We start from the raw sequence: 16,681 nt of genomic DNA on the forward strand, positions 1-16,681 counted from the left end.
ATGTAATTGCTTGTGGGAAGATTACAATGGAATGCTTCTCCCACATAACCTTCCCAAGAGATTCCCATATGCATGACTTGGCAAGCATTTAAGATCATCTTCTAGAAAGGTACATGGAAAAAACAAAGGAGAAGTAATTTTTATACAATACCATCTCTATGTGCATATGAGCTTAATCAGATCACTGACAGTTACTTCAAGTGCGAGCTGCTCAGACCTGCAACCTACAAGTGTAGCCTACTAACATTTTTTTAAACACACATGCCTGATTTCCAACACGTCTGTGCTTTTGGAAACCTTAAATTTGTGAACATCGGATTTGGGGCACAGAGATACTATGGAGTAAAAAAGAATTGGCTCTCAAAAAGCTTCTGCTCCTGTTTACGTGAAAGTGATTTTGACTTGTCATGTGCAACCACGCTTGGAGATAGCCTTGACATTATAAAGGGTATCGCAAGGATATCTCAGAAAAAATTATTAATTGGATAAAAGTTGCTGCACCTATTTGTCTTTTCCTATCATCTCCATAAATATCCTTGGAACAATTTAGTGTGATCAGATCACAAGCAAGCATTTCCAGACCGCAGTATTTGTACTACCCTTATCATAAAAGGTATAATGGGCATACAATGTAAGAAGAGCCTGCTGGACCAGGCCAAAGGCTTGTCTAATCCCACATCCTGTTCTCACAGTGGTCAACCAGAGATGCTTGTGGGAAACTGGGGAGCAGAACATGAGCCCAAGAGAACTCTCCTCCAGCAGCTGGTATTTGGGAACCTTGCTGCCTTTGACTGTGGAGGTAGAGCACAGCCATCATGGCTAGTAGCCAGTGACAGCCCTTTTGTCCATTAATTTGTCTAATCTTTTAAAACCATCCAAGTTGGTGGCCATCACTACCTCTGGGAGAACGAGTTCCACAGCCCATGTGCTGCATGAAGATGTGCTTTTATCTGTCCTGAATCTCCCAACATTGGATGCCCATGAATTCCAATGTCAGACGGAGAAAAACTTTTCTCTAGCCACTCTCTCCATGCATAATTTTAGACACTTTGATCACATCCCCTCTTGCTTGCCTTTTCTCTAAACTTAAAAATCCCAAATCCCGCAACCTTTCCTCATAGTGGAGTTGCTCCATCCCTTTGATCATTTTGGCTCCTCTTTTCTGATAACACGTTGACTCAGATAGGAATGGTTGCTTTGTCTGAAAAATCAGTGGGGACTTGGATAGATAAAAGCATGGCCCTAGCTAGTACAACATCAACTTCACTCCTATTTCCCACAAACACTCAAGTCCTGCAGTTTGCGCCTAATATTCTGAAGATTATTTGGTCCGAAAGAAAACATCTTACTTGCTTGCCCTATTTATTTTCTTTAGGGCCAACATTGCAACCATGTTTCTAGTGTATGTAAGATTTGTTGTCCAATAATCCCTATTGGAATACAGTGGTGCCCCGCAAGACGAACGCCTCGCAAGACGGAAAACCCGCTAGACGAAAGGGTTTTCAGTTTTGGAGGCGCTTCGCAAAATGAATTTCCCTATGAATTTCCTTCGCAAGACGAAAGCCCATAGGGAAATCTCCGGGACAGCGGGGAAGCACAGCGCGTCTTCCCCACTGTCCTCGGACCTCCTCCGAAGGCTGGCGGCGGGGCGGAGAGACCTCCTCCCACCGCCAGCCTTCGTTTCTCCGCTATCCCGGACGGCTTTTGAAGGCAGGCGGGGGGAGCAAAGACTTTCGCCCCCCGCCGGCCTTCAGAAGAGGTCCTGGAGGCCGGCGGGGGGCAAAAGTCTTTGCTCCCCCCTGCCTGCCTTCCCGGGGGCTTTTAAATCGCCCCGGGACAGCGGAGAAGTCCTCCGCTGTCCCGGGGCGATTTTAAAATGCTGGCGGGCGGCAGCGGAGGCTTCGCTGCCGCCCGCCAGCATTTTAAGATCACCCCGGACAGCGGAGAAGTCCCCCGCTGTCCCGGGGTTTTTTAAAATGCTGGTGGGTGGCAGCGGAGGCTTCGCTGCCGCCCGCCAGCATTTTAAGATCGCCCCGGACAGCGGAGAAGTCCCCCGCTGTCCCGGGGTTTTTTAAAATGCTGGGGGTGGGAAGAAAAGCCCTTGTCCCCCCCCCAGCCTTCAGAAGAGGTCGGGGGACAGACTGTCCCCGGACCTGGTCTGAAGTCGGTTTCCATAGGAACGCATTGATTGATTTTCAATGCATTCCTATGGGAAACCGTGCTTCGCAAGACGAAAAACTCGCAAGAAGAAAAAACTTGCGGAACGAATTAATTTCGTCTTGCGAGGCACCACTGTATTAAATCAAAGACTCCAGGTGATGTCAACAATAAGTGGAGTTAAATCAGTGAGGGAAAATAGCATCTCTCTTTGGTGTACCTGTGGGATCATTGCTATACATCCTGAAAAGAGAAGCACCCTGAGGTCTCCAAGCAATACGTGCAGGCTCCCACGGCTTGCGGAGAGCTGTGCGAAGCCTGGAGAGCGAGAGGGGTCGGTGCGCACCAACCCCTCTTGCTCTCCAGGCTTCAGCGAAAGCCTGCATTCACCCCATAGGACGCACACACATTTCCCCTTCATTTTTGGAGGGGAAAAAGTGTGTCCTATAGGGCGAAAAATACGGTAGATAAGAATTCACAATTCTAATAAAAATATCTTTCACATTTGTAGGGCACATGCCCGAACCTGAACTTAATTAATTCCTGATTAAGTTGTCTTGACACAAATATGAGTTCATGGTTTGTTCCCTACTATCTCAAATTCAAAAGGTGCCATCCTATGGCTGTGTCAACCTCTTATAGCAAAGGTTATGCAAAGAAGGGTTCTGTGTAGTTGCCAAATGTTACAGAATTCCCTTTTCTCAGGAGAAATTCCATTATCTCAGTTTCTGCCTCCAACAAGTAAACTCCCCCCAGGAGAACTCTGTTGAGGAGGAATTGGGTTAACTTTTATCTTGGAATATACATACTGTATTGGCATCAACAAATACATCAAAAGGGGATGAAGGACCCATATTTTCATCAACTAAATCCTTAATTGCTAAATCATGTTTACAGTCCATTTGCTTAGAACAAAGCAGGTTGATTTATTCTAAGCAAGTGCCCTTGGCTCAAGGAGACATCCCCAAAAAGGCACCTTGAAAAAAGCAACGAATAGTCAAGGCTACACTCTTCAGTAGTACAAAAGCTTAATGGGTATTCTCTAGGTTACTAGCTTTGGGGCCCCATTTTTTCCTGAAGAAATTAAACAATCTGGGTTAAAGAACTTTCACCCTGTTTGTTTTATAGATGCAAGAGCTTTGCTGATGGGGAGGGAGAGGGCGTCAGCCCTAAAAATATTTAACAACCGTACTGTAACAAGCAGACTGTAAATTCAACAGCTGGTGGTGACTTTCTTGCCTGCTCCTTGCAAAGTGAGAAGAACTCCTTTGCAAGCTGCAGAGTTTTGATAAGTGTCATTGGATCCCTTACACAACAAAAAACAACAACAGCGATGTCTGTTAGCAACGCTGATACAGGCAAAGCTAAGCCCCTGACAGTATAACGGTTAGAGAATTGGATATGGGGGCACCGGGGTTCAAATCCTCACTCAGCCATTAAGTTCACTGGGTGACCTTGGGCCAGCCACCGTCTCTGCCTAACCCACATCAGGGAGTTGTCGTGGGGATGAAATCGGAGGAGGAGGAGAACCATTGAGCTCCTGGGAAGAAAAGGAGGTCTCCAAATGCAATAAATAAATAAATAAAACAAGTTCGGCTGCCCTCCCCCCAAGACGCTCCAAGGGCACCTCAGGGACGCGGGAAGGCGCCAACCCCGCGCCCCCCGCTTAAGGAGCCCAGGGAAGAGGAAGCGGCGCGTACCTCCAACACGACCCGGCCGAGGGGCTGGTTGTCCGCTCCTACGTCCAGGTAGACCAGCGGGTTGCCGTCGCTGTCGCCGTCGTCGCGCTTATGGTCGCTGCAGGCGCGGCGGCAGGCGCGGCTCAGGGCGCCCTCGGAAGAGACCTGCAGCAGCAGCAGCTCCCCGGAGGCAGCGGCGGCCCGGCACTGCTGAGGCTGCCCCAGGAGCAGCATCAGGCGGCGGGCAGAGCTGAGCGCCAACATCGCGGCGGCTTGCCGGCGCGGAGGAAGGAAGAAGGGAAGGAAGGGCAGGCGGCACCAAGCAGCAGTCCTCTTGCGGTGGCTGGAAACGGAGCCAAACTTCGGCGCGGTCACTCAAAAGGCAGGCAGGCAGGCGCGCGTGCGTCTCTGTGCGTAAAAGCGCCCGGAACTGAACAGCCATCCGGCGGGCTCGGGCCCTTTTTAAGCGCTTCCTCCGCCTCCGCAGCGCCCCCAGAGGCGGAAGAGGGACGCACAGGGAAAGGCGTGAAAGGCGGCGGCAACGGCGCTTCATTCCTCGTGGCTGATTGAGCGCTTCGCCAGGGTGGGAAGCCCGCTTCTCCTCCTTTTCCTCTTCTTCCTCCTTCTCTCTCTCTCCTCCTTTCCTTTTCTTCACTGCTACTTCTCCTCCTCCTCCCTCACTTCAAATACGTGTTTCAGTATGCTTTACTGTACTGAAAACCTTTAAAGCGACGGCCCTGTCCAGGCGCTCAAATTCCTCCTCGGGCGCTTTCGAAGGTATTGGTGGCCTTTGGCAAAAACCCTGCACTTGCAGATGTAGAAGGGACCCCCGAGGGTCATCTAGTCCAACCCCGAGCAACAAAGGAATCTCGGCTAAAGTAATCCACGACAGGTGCACCCCCCCCCCCGCTTATAAACCTCCAAGGAAAGAGAGTCCTCTCATCTACTGCCGCAGGTTGGTTTTGTGAGGGTGAAATGGGGCAAAAACAAACAGTGGCAAAGACACCCGAGGAAGCCGGTTGCCCATTACTAAAACAAGCGCCTTTGCGCCTCGCTCGCCCCCTTAGTGTAGGGTAGAAATGGGTGGGAATGACAGCAGGTGCTGATAATGTAATGTAATAGTAATACACAGGACTTTTTTTTTTAAGCCGGAACTTGCTAGAACTCAGTTCCTGCATCTCCCAGGTGGGAGCCATTACCGTTATGAGAGAGCAAGGGAGGCGTTCATGGGGAGCTCCAGCACCTCTTTTCCCGGAAAAATAGCACTGGTAATACGTTATTATCATTATCATTATCATTATTATTATGTGGTGTAAACAACAATAACAGAAAGTTAGAAGCTGTACAGAAGGTGGGCTCTTACAGTCTTTAAGTTGGGCAGAAAACTAAAAATGGCCACCGTCTTCCTAGGGCTGCCATCTTAAAGGGGGGGGGGAATGCAGCTCAGGATTTTTTTTGGGGGGGGGGAGCATAAATGTAGAGATGGGGAACCAGTAGCTCTCCAGCTTAGGGCAGCCAAACTGTTAATACCAAGTAGGCCGCAATAATATTTTGCCAGAGAAATTGTGGGCCGCACATTGCCTTTTCACTCTTTTGGGGTTGGGCTGGAGCAAGGCCAAAATGTGACCTCCTCCCCCCCCACTTGCCCTCAAGCTGCCTTCCCAAAGCTGGCAAAATGAGGCACCTCAGGCTCCCCATCTCTGCCTTAATGCTTCATTGAAAACAATTAAAAGCACGGGAACTTAAGTTCATTTGACTTTCAAGCCAAATGTATTCAGGCTCTTTTTTTGCCGGCAAACTCTTGGCCTTTTAAGAGCTGCCTACCTGACAGGCAGAAAGACAACTGGAGCAGCTTTTTCAAGGAGTGGTTTTGATGTATTTACTTAATTTGTGTACTGTGTTGTGGTGGAAAGCTCAGAGCTTATGCCAGAAGAAAAAGATGGCAGCTGAGGGCTACATCCTTTAGAGTTTAGACCTTTGGTGCTTTGTCCCCACCACTCATGGTTTTTTTGTTGTTGTTTTAAGGACTGAAGGGAACAATGGTCTTGACTCTGTGCAGAATTGCTTTCCTTTGTGAAGGGGATGTTTCCTTGTCTGCATGGAGATTTTCAGGCATGACTAGGTTGGTAGTGGCTCTGCATTGGCAGAGGGATGGTCTGGTATAAGGTGGCAGTCAGTTTCTCACTAGAGTGGGCGACACTTGGCTCTGCACTGGACTGAGTGGCAGTCCAGCAACTAGGAAGCCAACACAGACATGAGCAGTCTTACTAAATGAGCCATTTCATGAAGGTGAGGGGGGAGAGACTTTGTGCTGGCCATCAGACAATGGCTTTTTCCACCTGCCTTACCCCACCTTCCAGCCCTAGCAGCCTTTCCCAGATCATGACTTTAGGAACAGCAGAAGCAGCTGGGAAGAGAGGAGGTCAGGAAAATTTTAAAAAATAATAATTTTATAAGTTGTGTATATAAGTTGTGCTGCTCAATTTGTATTGTGTTATGCATGGTGACTTGCTGTTATTTTTTATTGGTTATAGTTTAGAAATTATTTATTGTATTAAGAGCGAATTTCCGTTTCATTATTATTTGCTGATAATTTTTATTGTGTACTATTGCATTCTAATGGATGATTGAATATTACTCTATTTCATATATGTTGTTTATTTTAAAGTTATGTTTTTATTATGACATTTCTGTTTTGGAGCAGATTGTTATAAGGTGTGTGGTGTTTATGGTTTCTTCAACTTGTGAAATTGTAAATGAAGCTCTCAATAGGTACTAGCCAAGCAAGAGGCCCCTATAAATGATCTCTTCCTCTGCACACCCCTGTCATCATTGAGAATATCAAATCATGTCAACAATCCCCACCCAACAGATGGGAACCTCCCAGCTTGCCTATTTATTTTGGTTTTATGTACCTAATCAAAAAAGAAAGAAGGGGAAGAATTATTAACTATTTCTCCATTTTATGCAGGAAAAAAACCATGCTGTGTTTTTTAATTATTTAGCTAATTACATTGCAGTGGTTTCCCTTGACTCTACTATTTCCAGGTGAAATTATTTACATATACTTTCTCAATTATCAGGGCTAGGCCCAGAGCTGACCAAACTGTATATTGGACCTTTTTGCCTGGAATAGTGAATTAAATGGAATTTGAAGATATCGTGAAGATTTTGTGAAATATACGGTGTATAAAGGCTGATTTCTGCCTATCATTCTGTGCATGATGAATCCCTTTCCTGTGCCTGCCGAGAATGCTGTGAGGGTTAGACAAGGTTGCAAGAGCAGTTCCTCTTGCTGAATTGGGGCTGTGCTTGCAGCACATCACATATAGATCATATATCAGACAATTGCTTGTTTGGGAGTTGTGGGCTCTTTGTCCCTGTGAGAGTTGACTGTCTGATTGACGCAGCTCACATAGTGTTTAAGATGCTTTGGGGAAATGTCATGAGCAGACTAATGATATGTTATACGCTAGTGTGAAGAAGCACGTAGTTGAGAGTAAATAGTTTCTAATCATCACATGATATATGGCTGCAGTCATTTAAATATGTAAGAGGCAAAGCCGATGATTATCTGTTGTGATACAGTGTTTATATAGAGAATAAATAAGTGAAATGTTCAGGGCTGTTTGTGACACAGCTGTTTGTGACGTCATGCATTTTCCGAGCGCTTCACAAGGTGTTCCAGGTGCTAAAGCTCTTTCATAATCTTTTCAGTGATTCCTCTTCCTTACCAAGGTAATGATTTGGAAATTAGCCATGTAGCAACTACATTCCATTATATGGAAAGGCGGCTTATAACAATGGAAAGTTTCATTCAGGGTTTCCCAAACTTGGGTCTCCAGCAATTTTTGGACTACAACTCCCATCATCCATAGCTAGCAGGGCCAGTAGTCTGGGATGATGGGAATTGTAGTCTGAAAATTGCTGGACACCCAAGTTTGGGAAACATTGATTTAGTTTCTTGTGCATTGGAATGACCAATACCCAGCCATCCTCTGTGCTCAGGTTACAGGGTTAGGCCTGAGATCAAGGAATACTTTTGAAATATGTTTTTTTAAATTTTTTAATTACTTATAAAGGTTGACTTAAAAATAGCTGGAGACGTGTGTTCCATATATAAGAAAGTTGTATGTGAGTACAAGATTCATGAATTCTAGGGAAGGTTCCAGAAGCTTTGCTCTGTGTGGCTCTTGAGCTAATATTTAACCAACTTCATAGTCAACGTGTATAGGAAAATACAGCTTTAAAATGGTCCTTACGGCAAGGACATCTGACACACTTGGGTCAGGATTGGTGCTTTCAGAGACCTGTCTAGCAGTTTGTTGTTGTGATTCGTCCGTCTCTTCTTTAAACATGTAGTTGATTTCATTGCCCCTTTCCATTTTTAAAAATGTATTTTAAGAAGTTTTTTTATCAGTGACAGTGACAAATTTCATGTATTTTAAAACAAGAACTCCACTGTCAGTTTTGTTTAGAAATTATTTGATAGTCTGTTTAAATGTACATATTTATATCAGTGCCACATCAGAGTACTGTACTGATACCAAAATTACTAGAGCTTTACTGGGGATATAGTGATTTATTTTATTTATGTCATAAAATTTGATTGTAAAAAACCTTGAAGCAGTTTCCAAAAAGAATTAAATAATTATAAAATACAGTTAAAAGCAGCTATTTAAAACTTTAAAATTATAATCGGTGATAAGCTTAAAAAGGGTTAACACACGTGTAAACATTCTACATGGTAGGCTTGTCTGAACAAAAGTGTTTTTAGCAGGCACCAAAAAGAGTACAGTGAAGGTGGCTGCCTGATGATAAAGATTGTATGGAGTTTGCCTGCTGTTTTGCAAATTCAGAGCATCAATTAGGAAAAAAATAGACATTGGTTCTGAATGGGGGCTCCTTCACTATGACCTGTTCATTGAAAATTCACTCAGATTTGCCAGCGTAAAGCCTACATGGAGATTAGACTATTCCCAGTCTTTATTGAGCATTCATTATTTGTTTGCAGGGAGGTTATACAACATTGAGGATTCATAATGGTTTGCTTGTGCAGTGTTGACAATTTATTTATCCATCCTTTTTCGGTGCCTTTTCCCATTGCTTCCCGAACCACAAAAATTCCTTTTAAAAAAGCGCACTTTCAGGAGTAATTTGGGTGGGTGGGTGGGTGGGTGGGTGGGTGGCATAGCAGAACCAATACTGCTTACCAGTAGGGAGGAGGGTGATAGGACCATGGGGGGGGGTCAGTGCTGTGCCCTCCTCACCAACTGCTGTTGAGTGTTTTAGTTCACTTTTATTGCACAAACCTAAATTTCTAGTACAGTATGTACTTAAATCTCTCCTGCAAAACACTGAGAGTCTGAAGGTGACCAAAGTCTACATTGCTTTTGTAGTCAGTAGTGAGGCAGGTAAGACATGGCAAGAGATGCAGGCTCTTGCATGAGTGGAGTAGCAGTGATGAAGATCTGATGTCAGGGAGGAAGTGATACAAACCAGGGAAGTAAAGGTGTAGATGAGGTTCAGCAACTTGAGAGCCACTCCCAAAAGGTAGCAGGTTTGAGACTACCGTCCCTGGATCTGGGGTGGAGGGAACAGTGACAGAGATATGAAAGATGTGCAATATGAAGCCTGCTGTACCTGAGAAGCATGATTCACATCTGCATTGTACTCTGCTTTTGAATGAAGAATTTTTCAAGAATTTCTGGAACTGTGATAAATCTTCCATACGCTTAGCTGTAATGGCAGAGTCCATTATCATGGCGCACTATTACTCATGTGCCAGAGTAGCCTCCCTTTGACTCCACAACACTGTCTGGTAGGAAAAGCCAGTCCATTTCAGTTCTTACCACCTTTTAGAGGTGATTACTGGTGTTAATTGCGTCTTCCTCCACCACCCATTGCTCACATGGGTTCCCCCTCATTGACCAATTGCCCTTTTAGCTGCCAGTCACCCCAATTAAACAGCATAAAAAATGGCACCACACCCCCTAGACTTGGTTGTTGAACTTCAAGCAACTTCAGAGGCTACCCACTGCAGAAGTGACCATAGATGCAAGTTTCTGTTACGTTAATTTGCCTAATGTAGGACTAGATAGTTTTATACTAGATCAGGGGTCAGCAACCCGCGGCTCCGGAGCCGCATGTGGCTCTTTTACACCTTTGCCGCGGCTCTGGGGCGGATACTAGCGAGGGGAGGAGGCACATTGTGTGCCCCAACACTCCCCACTGTTTTAAATGTCGCAATGGTTTTGCGGCTCCCAGTTTTTTTTTCTTCAGTCCAAGTGGCTCTTTTTGTCTTAAAGGTTGCAGACCCCTGTACTAGATTACGAGTGGATGGCAGCAGGAAGAGATGATCATGGCAGGACACCTGTTGCCATTGGGCTACTTTACGGGGTTTGGGCTGAAACAGCATGTTGCTGTTCATGGAAGGAATATAACGCACAATTTATGTGAATATGCTGTAATATTATTGCACACCACCGCAATCTCCGAGCGGTGCGAGATTTCAGGAGTTTCAGGTGCTCACCTGGGGTTCTTGTTCCCTTTTGGGAATGAGGCACAGCAGAGCCTGTGGGGCCTTTGTGATATATGGTTGATTTACACACATATACAACCTGGGTCTATGAGGGAGGGGTTTGCAGCATCAACACTCTAAGGGGGTCTTGCTCCTCCCATAGCTGCAGCCTTGGATTCAAACAGAGACCATGCATTGCTCTGCCTCTCTAGCTTTTGAACTTGCTTCCTTTCTTCTGTTGTGACATCACTCCTAACCTCTCAACTCTAGTTTTATCTGTTGTGGGCAGGGGGCCCTACCAATTTTCTGTCTCTCACCAAGCCCCTTTGATCCTTTGATGGCCATTTCCTCAATGGCAATCACTTCACAAGGAAGCTAGCCTGGCTCAATTCACTTTTAACACAATCTAGATCCAGGGATTAACCCCTCAAGCCTTTATTAAATTCTAACGCTTGATGAATCTGGGAATTATAGGAGGCTAGCACCTACAAACTCTTAACACTGTGCATGTGGTTGTACAAAGTAGCAGCTCATATCTGCATTGTGGGGGATAAGCAGAGGTAGTATGTCTTCCCTTGTGGATGATTGCCAAAATATGTATATACCTGTATGTGAATAAATTTTCTAAAGTTTACTTCAGGTCTAATGGGCAGGATCCACTGAACCAGTTTAAGCATGCCCAAGTTCGTCTTGAGTGTGCCTACGGGGATTTCTTTCTTTCTAGGCATGTCGCATAAAGGGACGCGGGTGGCGCTGTGGGTAAAGGCCTCAGCGCCTAGGGCTTGCCGATCGAAAGGTTGGCGGTTCGAATCCCCGCAGCAGGGTGCGCTCCCGTTGCTCGGTCCCAGCGCCTGCCAACCTAGCAGTTCGAAAGCACCCTTAAGTGCAAGTAGATAAATAGGGACCGCTTTCTAGCGGGAAGGTAAACGGCGTTTCCGTGTGCGGCTCTGGCTCGCCAGAGCAGCGATGTCACGCTGGCCACGTGACCCGGAAGTGTCTCCGGACAGCGCTGGCCCCCGGCCTCTTGAGTGAGATGGGCGCACAACCCCAGAGTCTGTCAAGACTGGCCCGTACGGGCAGGGGTACCTTTACCTTTACCTTTAGGCATGTCGCGTGTCATGCCATAAGCTAGTTTTGAAATTCCTCTGATTGAAAAACGTTTTTCTGTGTTACATGAAGGGCTGCTGTTCAAGAAATACCAGCCCAAAGATTATTTGGGCACTCGAAACATTTGTAGCTTCTTTGGATCCTGGCCTTACATGATAAACCAAGAAGAACCTTACATTAGCTTAGGTTTACAGGATGCAGCTCAATTCTGGAATAAAAAACTATAAAAAACCCTAACTAGTTATATGCCTAATCCAAACTGTGGGTAATGTTCAGCATTTTATAGCTTTTGTAAACAGAATAACACAGCATGCTGCATGGTGAAATATTTTGAGACAATTTCTAAATTATTTTCTCCAAGGAAAACATTTATTTATCCGCTTAGGGCGCCGTGCCAACCGTTGGCTGGCAGCAGATGGGACTGATGTAATGGTGCAGTGCATGCTGCATGCGCACAGCCCCAGAGCGTCTGCAGGATGGGATGGACGGTGTCCCTTTGATGTGCCAGCTCCCAGGCTGTTGCAGCAAAGAGGCCTAGCCTGGGCCCACTGCTGTAACGTGATGGCAGCAGAGTCCACACAGGATCCAGTAGAACCAGTGGAGGCCCAGTCCCAATTCTGAAATGCCCTGTTTGAGTTTCTTTTGCTAGTGGTAGCTTCTGTCAACTAATGAGCAGGCAGAATGGGGCACTGGCAGTAGCTGGCAGAACCAGATAGGGCTGGGAGGAGAGACATCGCCAATCCCACAGCAGCCCTAAAATCCCGAAGCTTGGGTCAGCCTCTCTCTATTCTGGATGTTGCTTATTCTATTCTAAAAAGGTATCGGATTGGCTTCAGCAAATCTCACAAGACACCTTGTATAGATACAGACAGTTCCTAATTTTATAAATTTCATTTCCCACCTTAATGATGTTTCTTGGGCCCAAAACACTTTGGAGTAAGAAACAACTTGTGGTAAAACTGCAGCTGTTCTGGCCTCTTCCAACATCATCAGCACCACACACACACACACACACACACACACACACACACACAGTTTCTGGTCAATTTGCATAACCAGTTATCAATGTGGGAAAGGAAGTGGTTCCCTTCCTGTGTGAGGTAGGCTGTGAGTGAGTCTGTTTCTTTGAAACTAGAAACTCTTGCAGCATTTTTGAAAGGGAGTATTGGGAACAATTAGGAATCATTCTTCCTCATCCCTCAGAATTTGATGAATGACTATGAACCTGCTATCTGTTACTGGAAAGTCACTAGAAAATCTAGTACTGCATCATGCCCAACATATTGCACATAAAAGAGCAGTAAAATTGAGTGGCACCTATATCTCAGAAGGAACCTTGACTTACATAACTTTGGCTACAATCCTAACACCAATTACTTGAGAGCAATCTTGATTGAATTCAATAGGACTTACTTCTGCATAGACATGATTAGGATTGTGCTGGAAATGTTGAAAAGCATGTCCAATAATCTACTCTTCCTCAGTCCTCCAAATTTGATTGAGGACTATGATCCTTCTACTTGTTACTAAAAAACCACAAGAAAATCTAGGACAGATAACTCCCAACACAAAAAAGTACAAGAAAATATAGTGGCACCTATGACTGCTCAGAAAGAAGCAGACTTGCATAAGTAAATGTTGAAAGGCAATTCTAATTAGCCCCTCTACATAACAATGTCTGTGGAGAAAATTGCTACTAATTCTTGTACTGACTGTACCAAATGCTATTTTTCCAATTGTAGAGGGAATCTTCTCTCACAATAATTTAGGTCCAAATTTAAGTCCTCAAGCTGAGTTTTCAAAAGAGCCATGCCAATATGGAACAAAATGTCCTGAGGAATTAATTCTCATAACAATCACCTGCCGAGTCATGTGGGAAAGCTGTCCTCTCCCATGTGGCTTTTGCACTTCTGATTTGTGTTTTGAGTTCAGTCACGTTGGATGTTCTCAGTGTTTTGGAATTCAGGATGCTAAGAGCATTATATAATGTATGGAAACTCAGAGCTTTGTGATTGCTGGATCTGGCTGGTTCTAAACTAACCAAGATAATTTAAGAAAAGTCCAGGGGCTTAATCATTCAATAGAAGTGTGGTATAGAAATCTCTGCATAAATTAAATTAATATCTACTTGCACATTCATTGGTGCATAAAGAAAGCTGGTATGACTTTTTTCAAGTGCCTTTAACACTTGTGTAACAGACAGAAATTCAACGGGCACGTATTTTCTCAGTATGGAAGACACAGCAATGTCATATCATTTTCTTGTTGAATTTCTATGTCTTAGGCAACTATTAAAGACACAGGAAAAGAGAAGATTATAACTAAAATAATTCTTAAAAATATGATCCGTAATAGTGATTGCTTTCTTTTTATCTGCTGCTATGCTAATCAATATCATTAACAACTTTCTGGGTTGTGCTTTGCTATCAGTTTGCTATAATTTCATCTTCCCTTTTGCCGCAACAAAGTTTGATAGAAAGGTGTTAATTAGATAATCAGTTTTAAGATAGGGCTTTACAGTAACATCTTGGGATCACCTGCTTTTCAGAGGTGAGATAGCCACTTCAGCCAATAGATTTTGAGTACCATGAAAGGTGCCAAATACATCTGAGCCATGGGGCACAATCTACCAGGAAGAAATGAAGAACTGTTCAAGAGCTTGTTTCTTAGTGTGGTGGGATGTGCTAGTTCTCCTTTGTGGGTACCAGTCTGGCAAACTTTTATACTGCTTAACAAAGCAAGCCCTTCCTATAGGACATATTTTGTAGTTGGAACTGTGTGACAGAATACTTTAATTTGGAACTTGCTCAATCTCACATGAAAAACATCAATTAAAAATAGGCCTCAGTTAGACATTTCTGGGGAAAGCTCTGCTTAAAATTGTTTGCTTGTCTACTTTCTACAAGGTAGTTCTGCTTGCATCTCAATGTGCAACCTCTATTTAACAGAAATCACAATAGCAGAAACCAATGTATGTCTGCTTGCTAATGCCAGCTGTGACACACTCATACACCCTCCCCAACTGTCTCTCACCAAGCTCCTTTGATCCTTTAATGGTTAAAAGAATAGTAAGCAGTGTATTTCAGATACACATTAACACCACGTTTAATTGCACGTGCTGATTACCCGGTTACCTCATAACCTGTTTTCCAGGTACTGTCTGGTGTGTGTAGGTTAGCACTTGTAATTCAAGAGCGCTCACTGAACTAATTAGCAAGCTGCCTTAGGCATTCACAGGTTATGCATCATTGTTTCATATACCCATAAAATGAGGTTGTACAATGGAAACTATAGACTAATAAATTAAAATAAATACTTTTGGAATCCTTTTTTTTTTTTTTTTTTTTTGGTTCTCTGGTTAAATTGAAAATTTAAAATGTAGGCAGCACTGCCCTAAGGATGTTTACGTCAAATAAAGTCCCAGTGAGTTCATTGGCATTTTGTTCCTTAAGACTGCAGCCCAGTCATAAGCAGGTATGATGCGCTAACTTAAAGTCCCTTGAAATAATAGGGATGGTAGCCATAACTGCTTGTGTGAGTTCTAGGCAGTACTACCAGAATGAAACTGAAGTCGTTTGTGGATTTCCAGTTTCTCATTGGGAACACCCTCTAACCCACTTTGGCTTCCTATTACCAAACTTACTGTTGACATCCTTGAGGTAAATCACAAAAGAGTCTCAAAAGATTCCAAAATAAAGTACCTAAACTGAAGTAAGCATCTTTTTAAATTTCTTTAAAAATGAATGTTCCTTAACACAGAGACACACAAGACCCTTAAAAGGCAACCATCACAACTGGGATAGAAGAACTCAAGGAAGGAATGGGGAAAGGGAACAATTCGTGGAGCGGGGCAAAGAAGGGGGTAGGGGGATAAGGCCAGGGGTAATTTATTGAGTGTGGCGTGGTTAGCGTGCACTTACTGTGTTGACATTTGTTTAATTCCAGGCACAGTCAAATATCTCATCGCACATCTCTTTGCAAAAATGTATCTTCCTGCCTTGCTCAGAGTAAAAGGTAAGTGTCCTGCTTCATCTTTACTTTCTCTCAGAGTGAGAGGGCAAGCATGTTCTTAATCCAGCAGTCTAGTTTAAGAGTAGGTACATTTCTGATGTTTAGTCCTTTCCATGGTCCTTTTTGTTTGTTTGTATCTCTAATGCTGCATAGTTTGATATTTTGATTATTTGCTGTAAGCAGCTTTGGGCACAACTCAAGTTGTGGAAAAGTGGCATATAAGTGAATCCATCTTCAGTCTTTCTTCTCCCTCACATGGCTATAAGCCTGGGGCCTCTTGCTCCTCACTCTGCTCGCTGTCATCTCTGTTGCCAGCTTCACCGCCTATCACATTTTTGGGAAGAAAACCTCTGCAGCAGGGTGCTTGCTGTCCTTGTATAGACTCCCTACTTATTCAGAACCCAGATCTTACACAGGTAGAGGCAGCAGCTTCCTGCTCCACAAGTCCCTTTCCCATCATGTGGCAGTCAGTGAAATGGGTGGAAAAGGTGGGGTTCTCCCCCTTATTGTCCTGTGAGGCTTGAATGCCAAGGAGGGCTTTTGCAGAAACCTATTTTAAATATCAAGAGGGCAACTTCTCCAGAATTTGAATCCCAAACATACCCTGTATAATGGTGGTGAGGTTAATGAAGCTTCCAAAATCATATGTAATTAACCTCCTGCATACCTCTGTCCAGATTTTGTACTGAAGAGAATTAGGTCACATGAATTAATATGCCCAGTTCAGAACCACATCTCCAGCAGATGCTAGCTGTTATGGGAAGGGCCGTGGCTCAGTGGGAGTGCATGTTTGCATGCAGAAGATCCTAGATTCAATCCAGGGCATCTCCAGGGAGCCTGGAAAGGACTCTTGCCTGAAGAGCCACTGCCAGTGAAAACATCCAGAACTAGATGGGCCAATGATCTGACCACCTGATATATGTCCACCTGGCATGGTATCATATATTAATTGCAGTCTGTTATCTGAGTTACCAGGGACGTGGGTGGCGCTGTGGTCTAAGCCACTGAGCCTCTTGAGCTTGCCAATCAGAGGTCGGCGGTTCGAATCCCCGCAACGGGGTGAGCTCCCGTTGCTCGGTCCCAGCTCCTGCCAACCTAGCAGTTCGAAAGCACGCCCCCCCCCCAAAAAAAGTGCAAGTAGATAAATAGGTACCGCTCCGGCGGGAAGGTAAATGGTGTTTCCGTGCGCTGCTCTGGTGTTGGTGTT

The 16,681-nt window shown here is 44.6% G+C and overlaps 1 protein-coding gene and 1 long non-coding RNA gene across 3 annotated transcripts in view; one reads left to right on the forward strand and one right to left on the reverse strand.

The window, feature by feature from the left end:
* Positions 1–4,293, reverse strand: part of PPIF (peptidylprolyl isomerase F) — a 16,237-nt gene extending 11,944 nt beyond the window's left edge. Inside the window, 2 exon segments of the mRNA XM_028729179.2 lie at positions 3,858–4,121; positions 4,123–4,293. Coding sequence (XP_028585012.2) covers positions 3,858–4,121; positions 4,123–4,278 — 420 coding nt within the window. The 5' untranslated portion in view covers positions 4,279–4,293.
* Positions 4,294–4,325: 32 nt separating this feature from the next.
* LOC114597074 (uncharacterized) overlaps positions 4,326–16,681 on the forward strand; it is a 28,638-nt gene continuing 16,282 nt past the window's right edge. For both annotated transcript variants that reach the window (XR_013393298.1, XR_003706695.2), the window contains exons 1-2: positions 4,326–4,791; positions 15,409–15,477. This is a non-coding gene — a long non-coding RNA (uncharacterized LOC114597074). The remainder of the gene's footprint in view (positions 4,792–15,408; positions 15,478–16,681) is intronic.

Source organism: Podarcis muralis, chromosome 6, assembly GCF_964188315.1.
Source record: "Podarcis muralis chromosome 6, rPodMur119.hap1.1, whole genome shotgun sequence".
In the NCBI taxonomy this organism is placed as follows: domain Eukaryota; kingdom Metazoa; phylum Chordata; class Lepidosauria; order Squamata; family Lacertidae; genus Podarcis; species Podarcis muralis.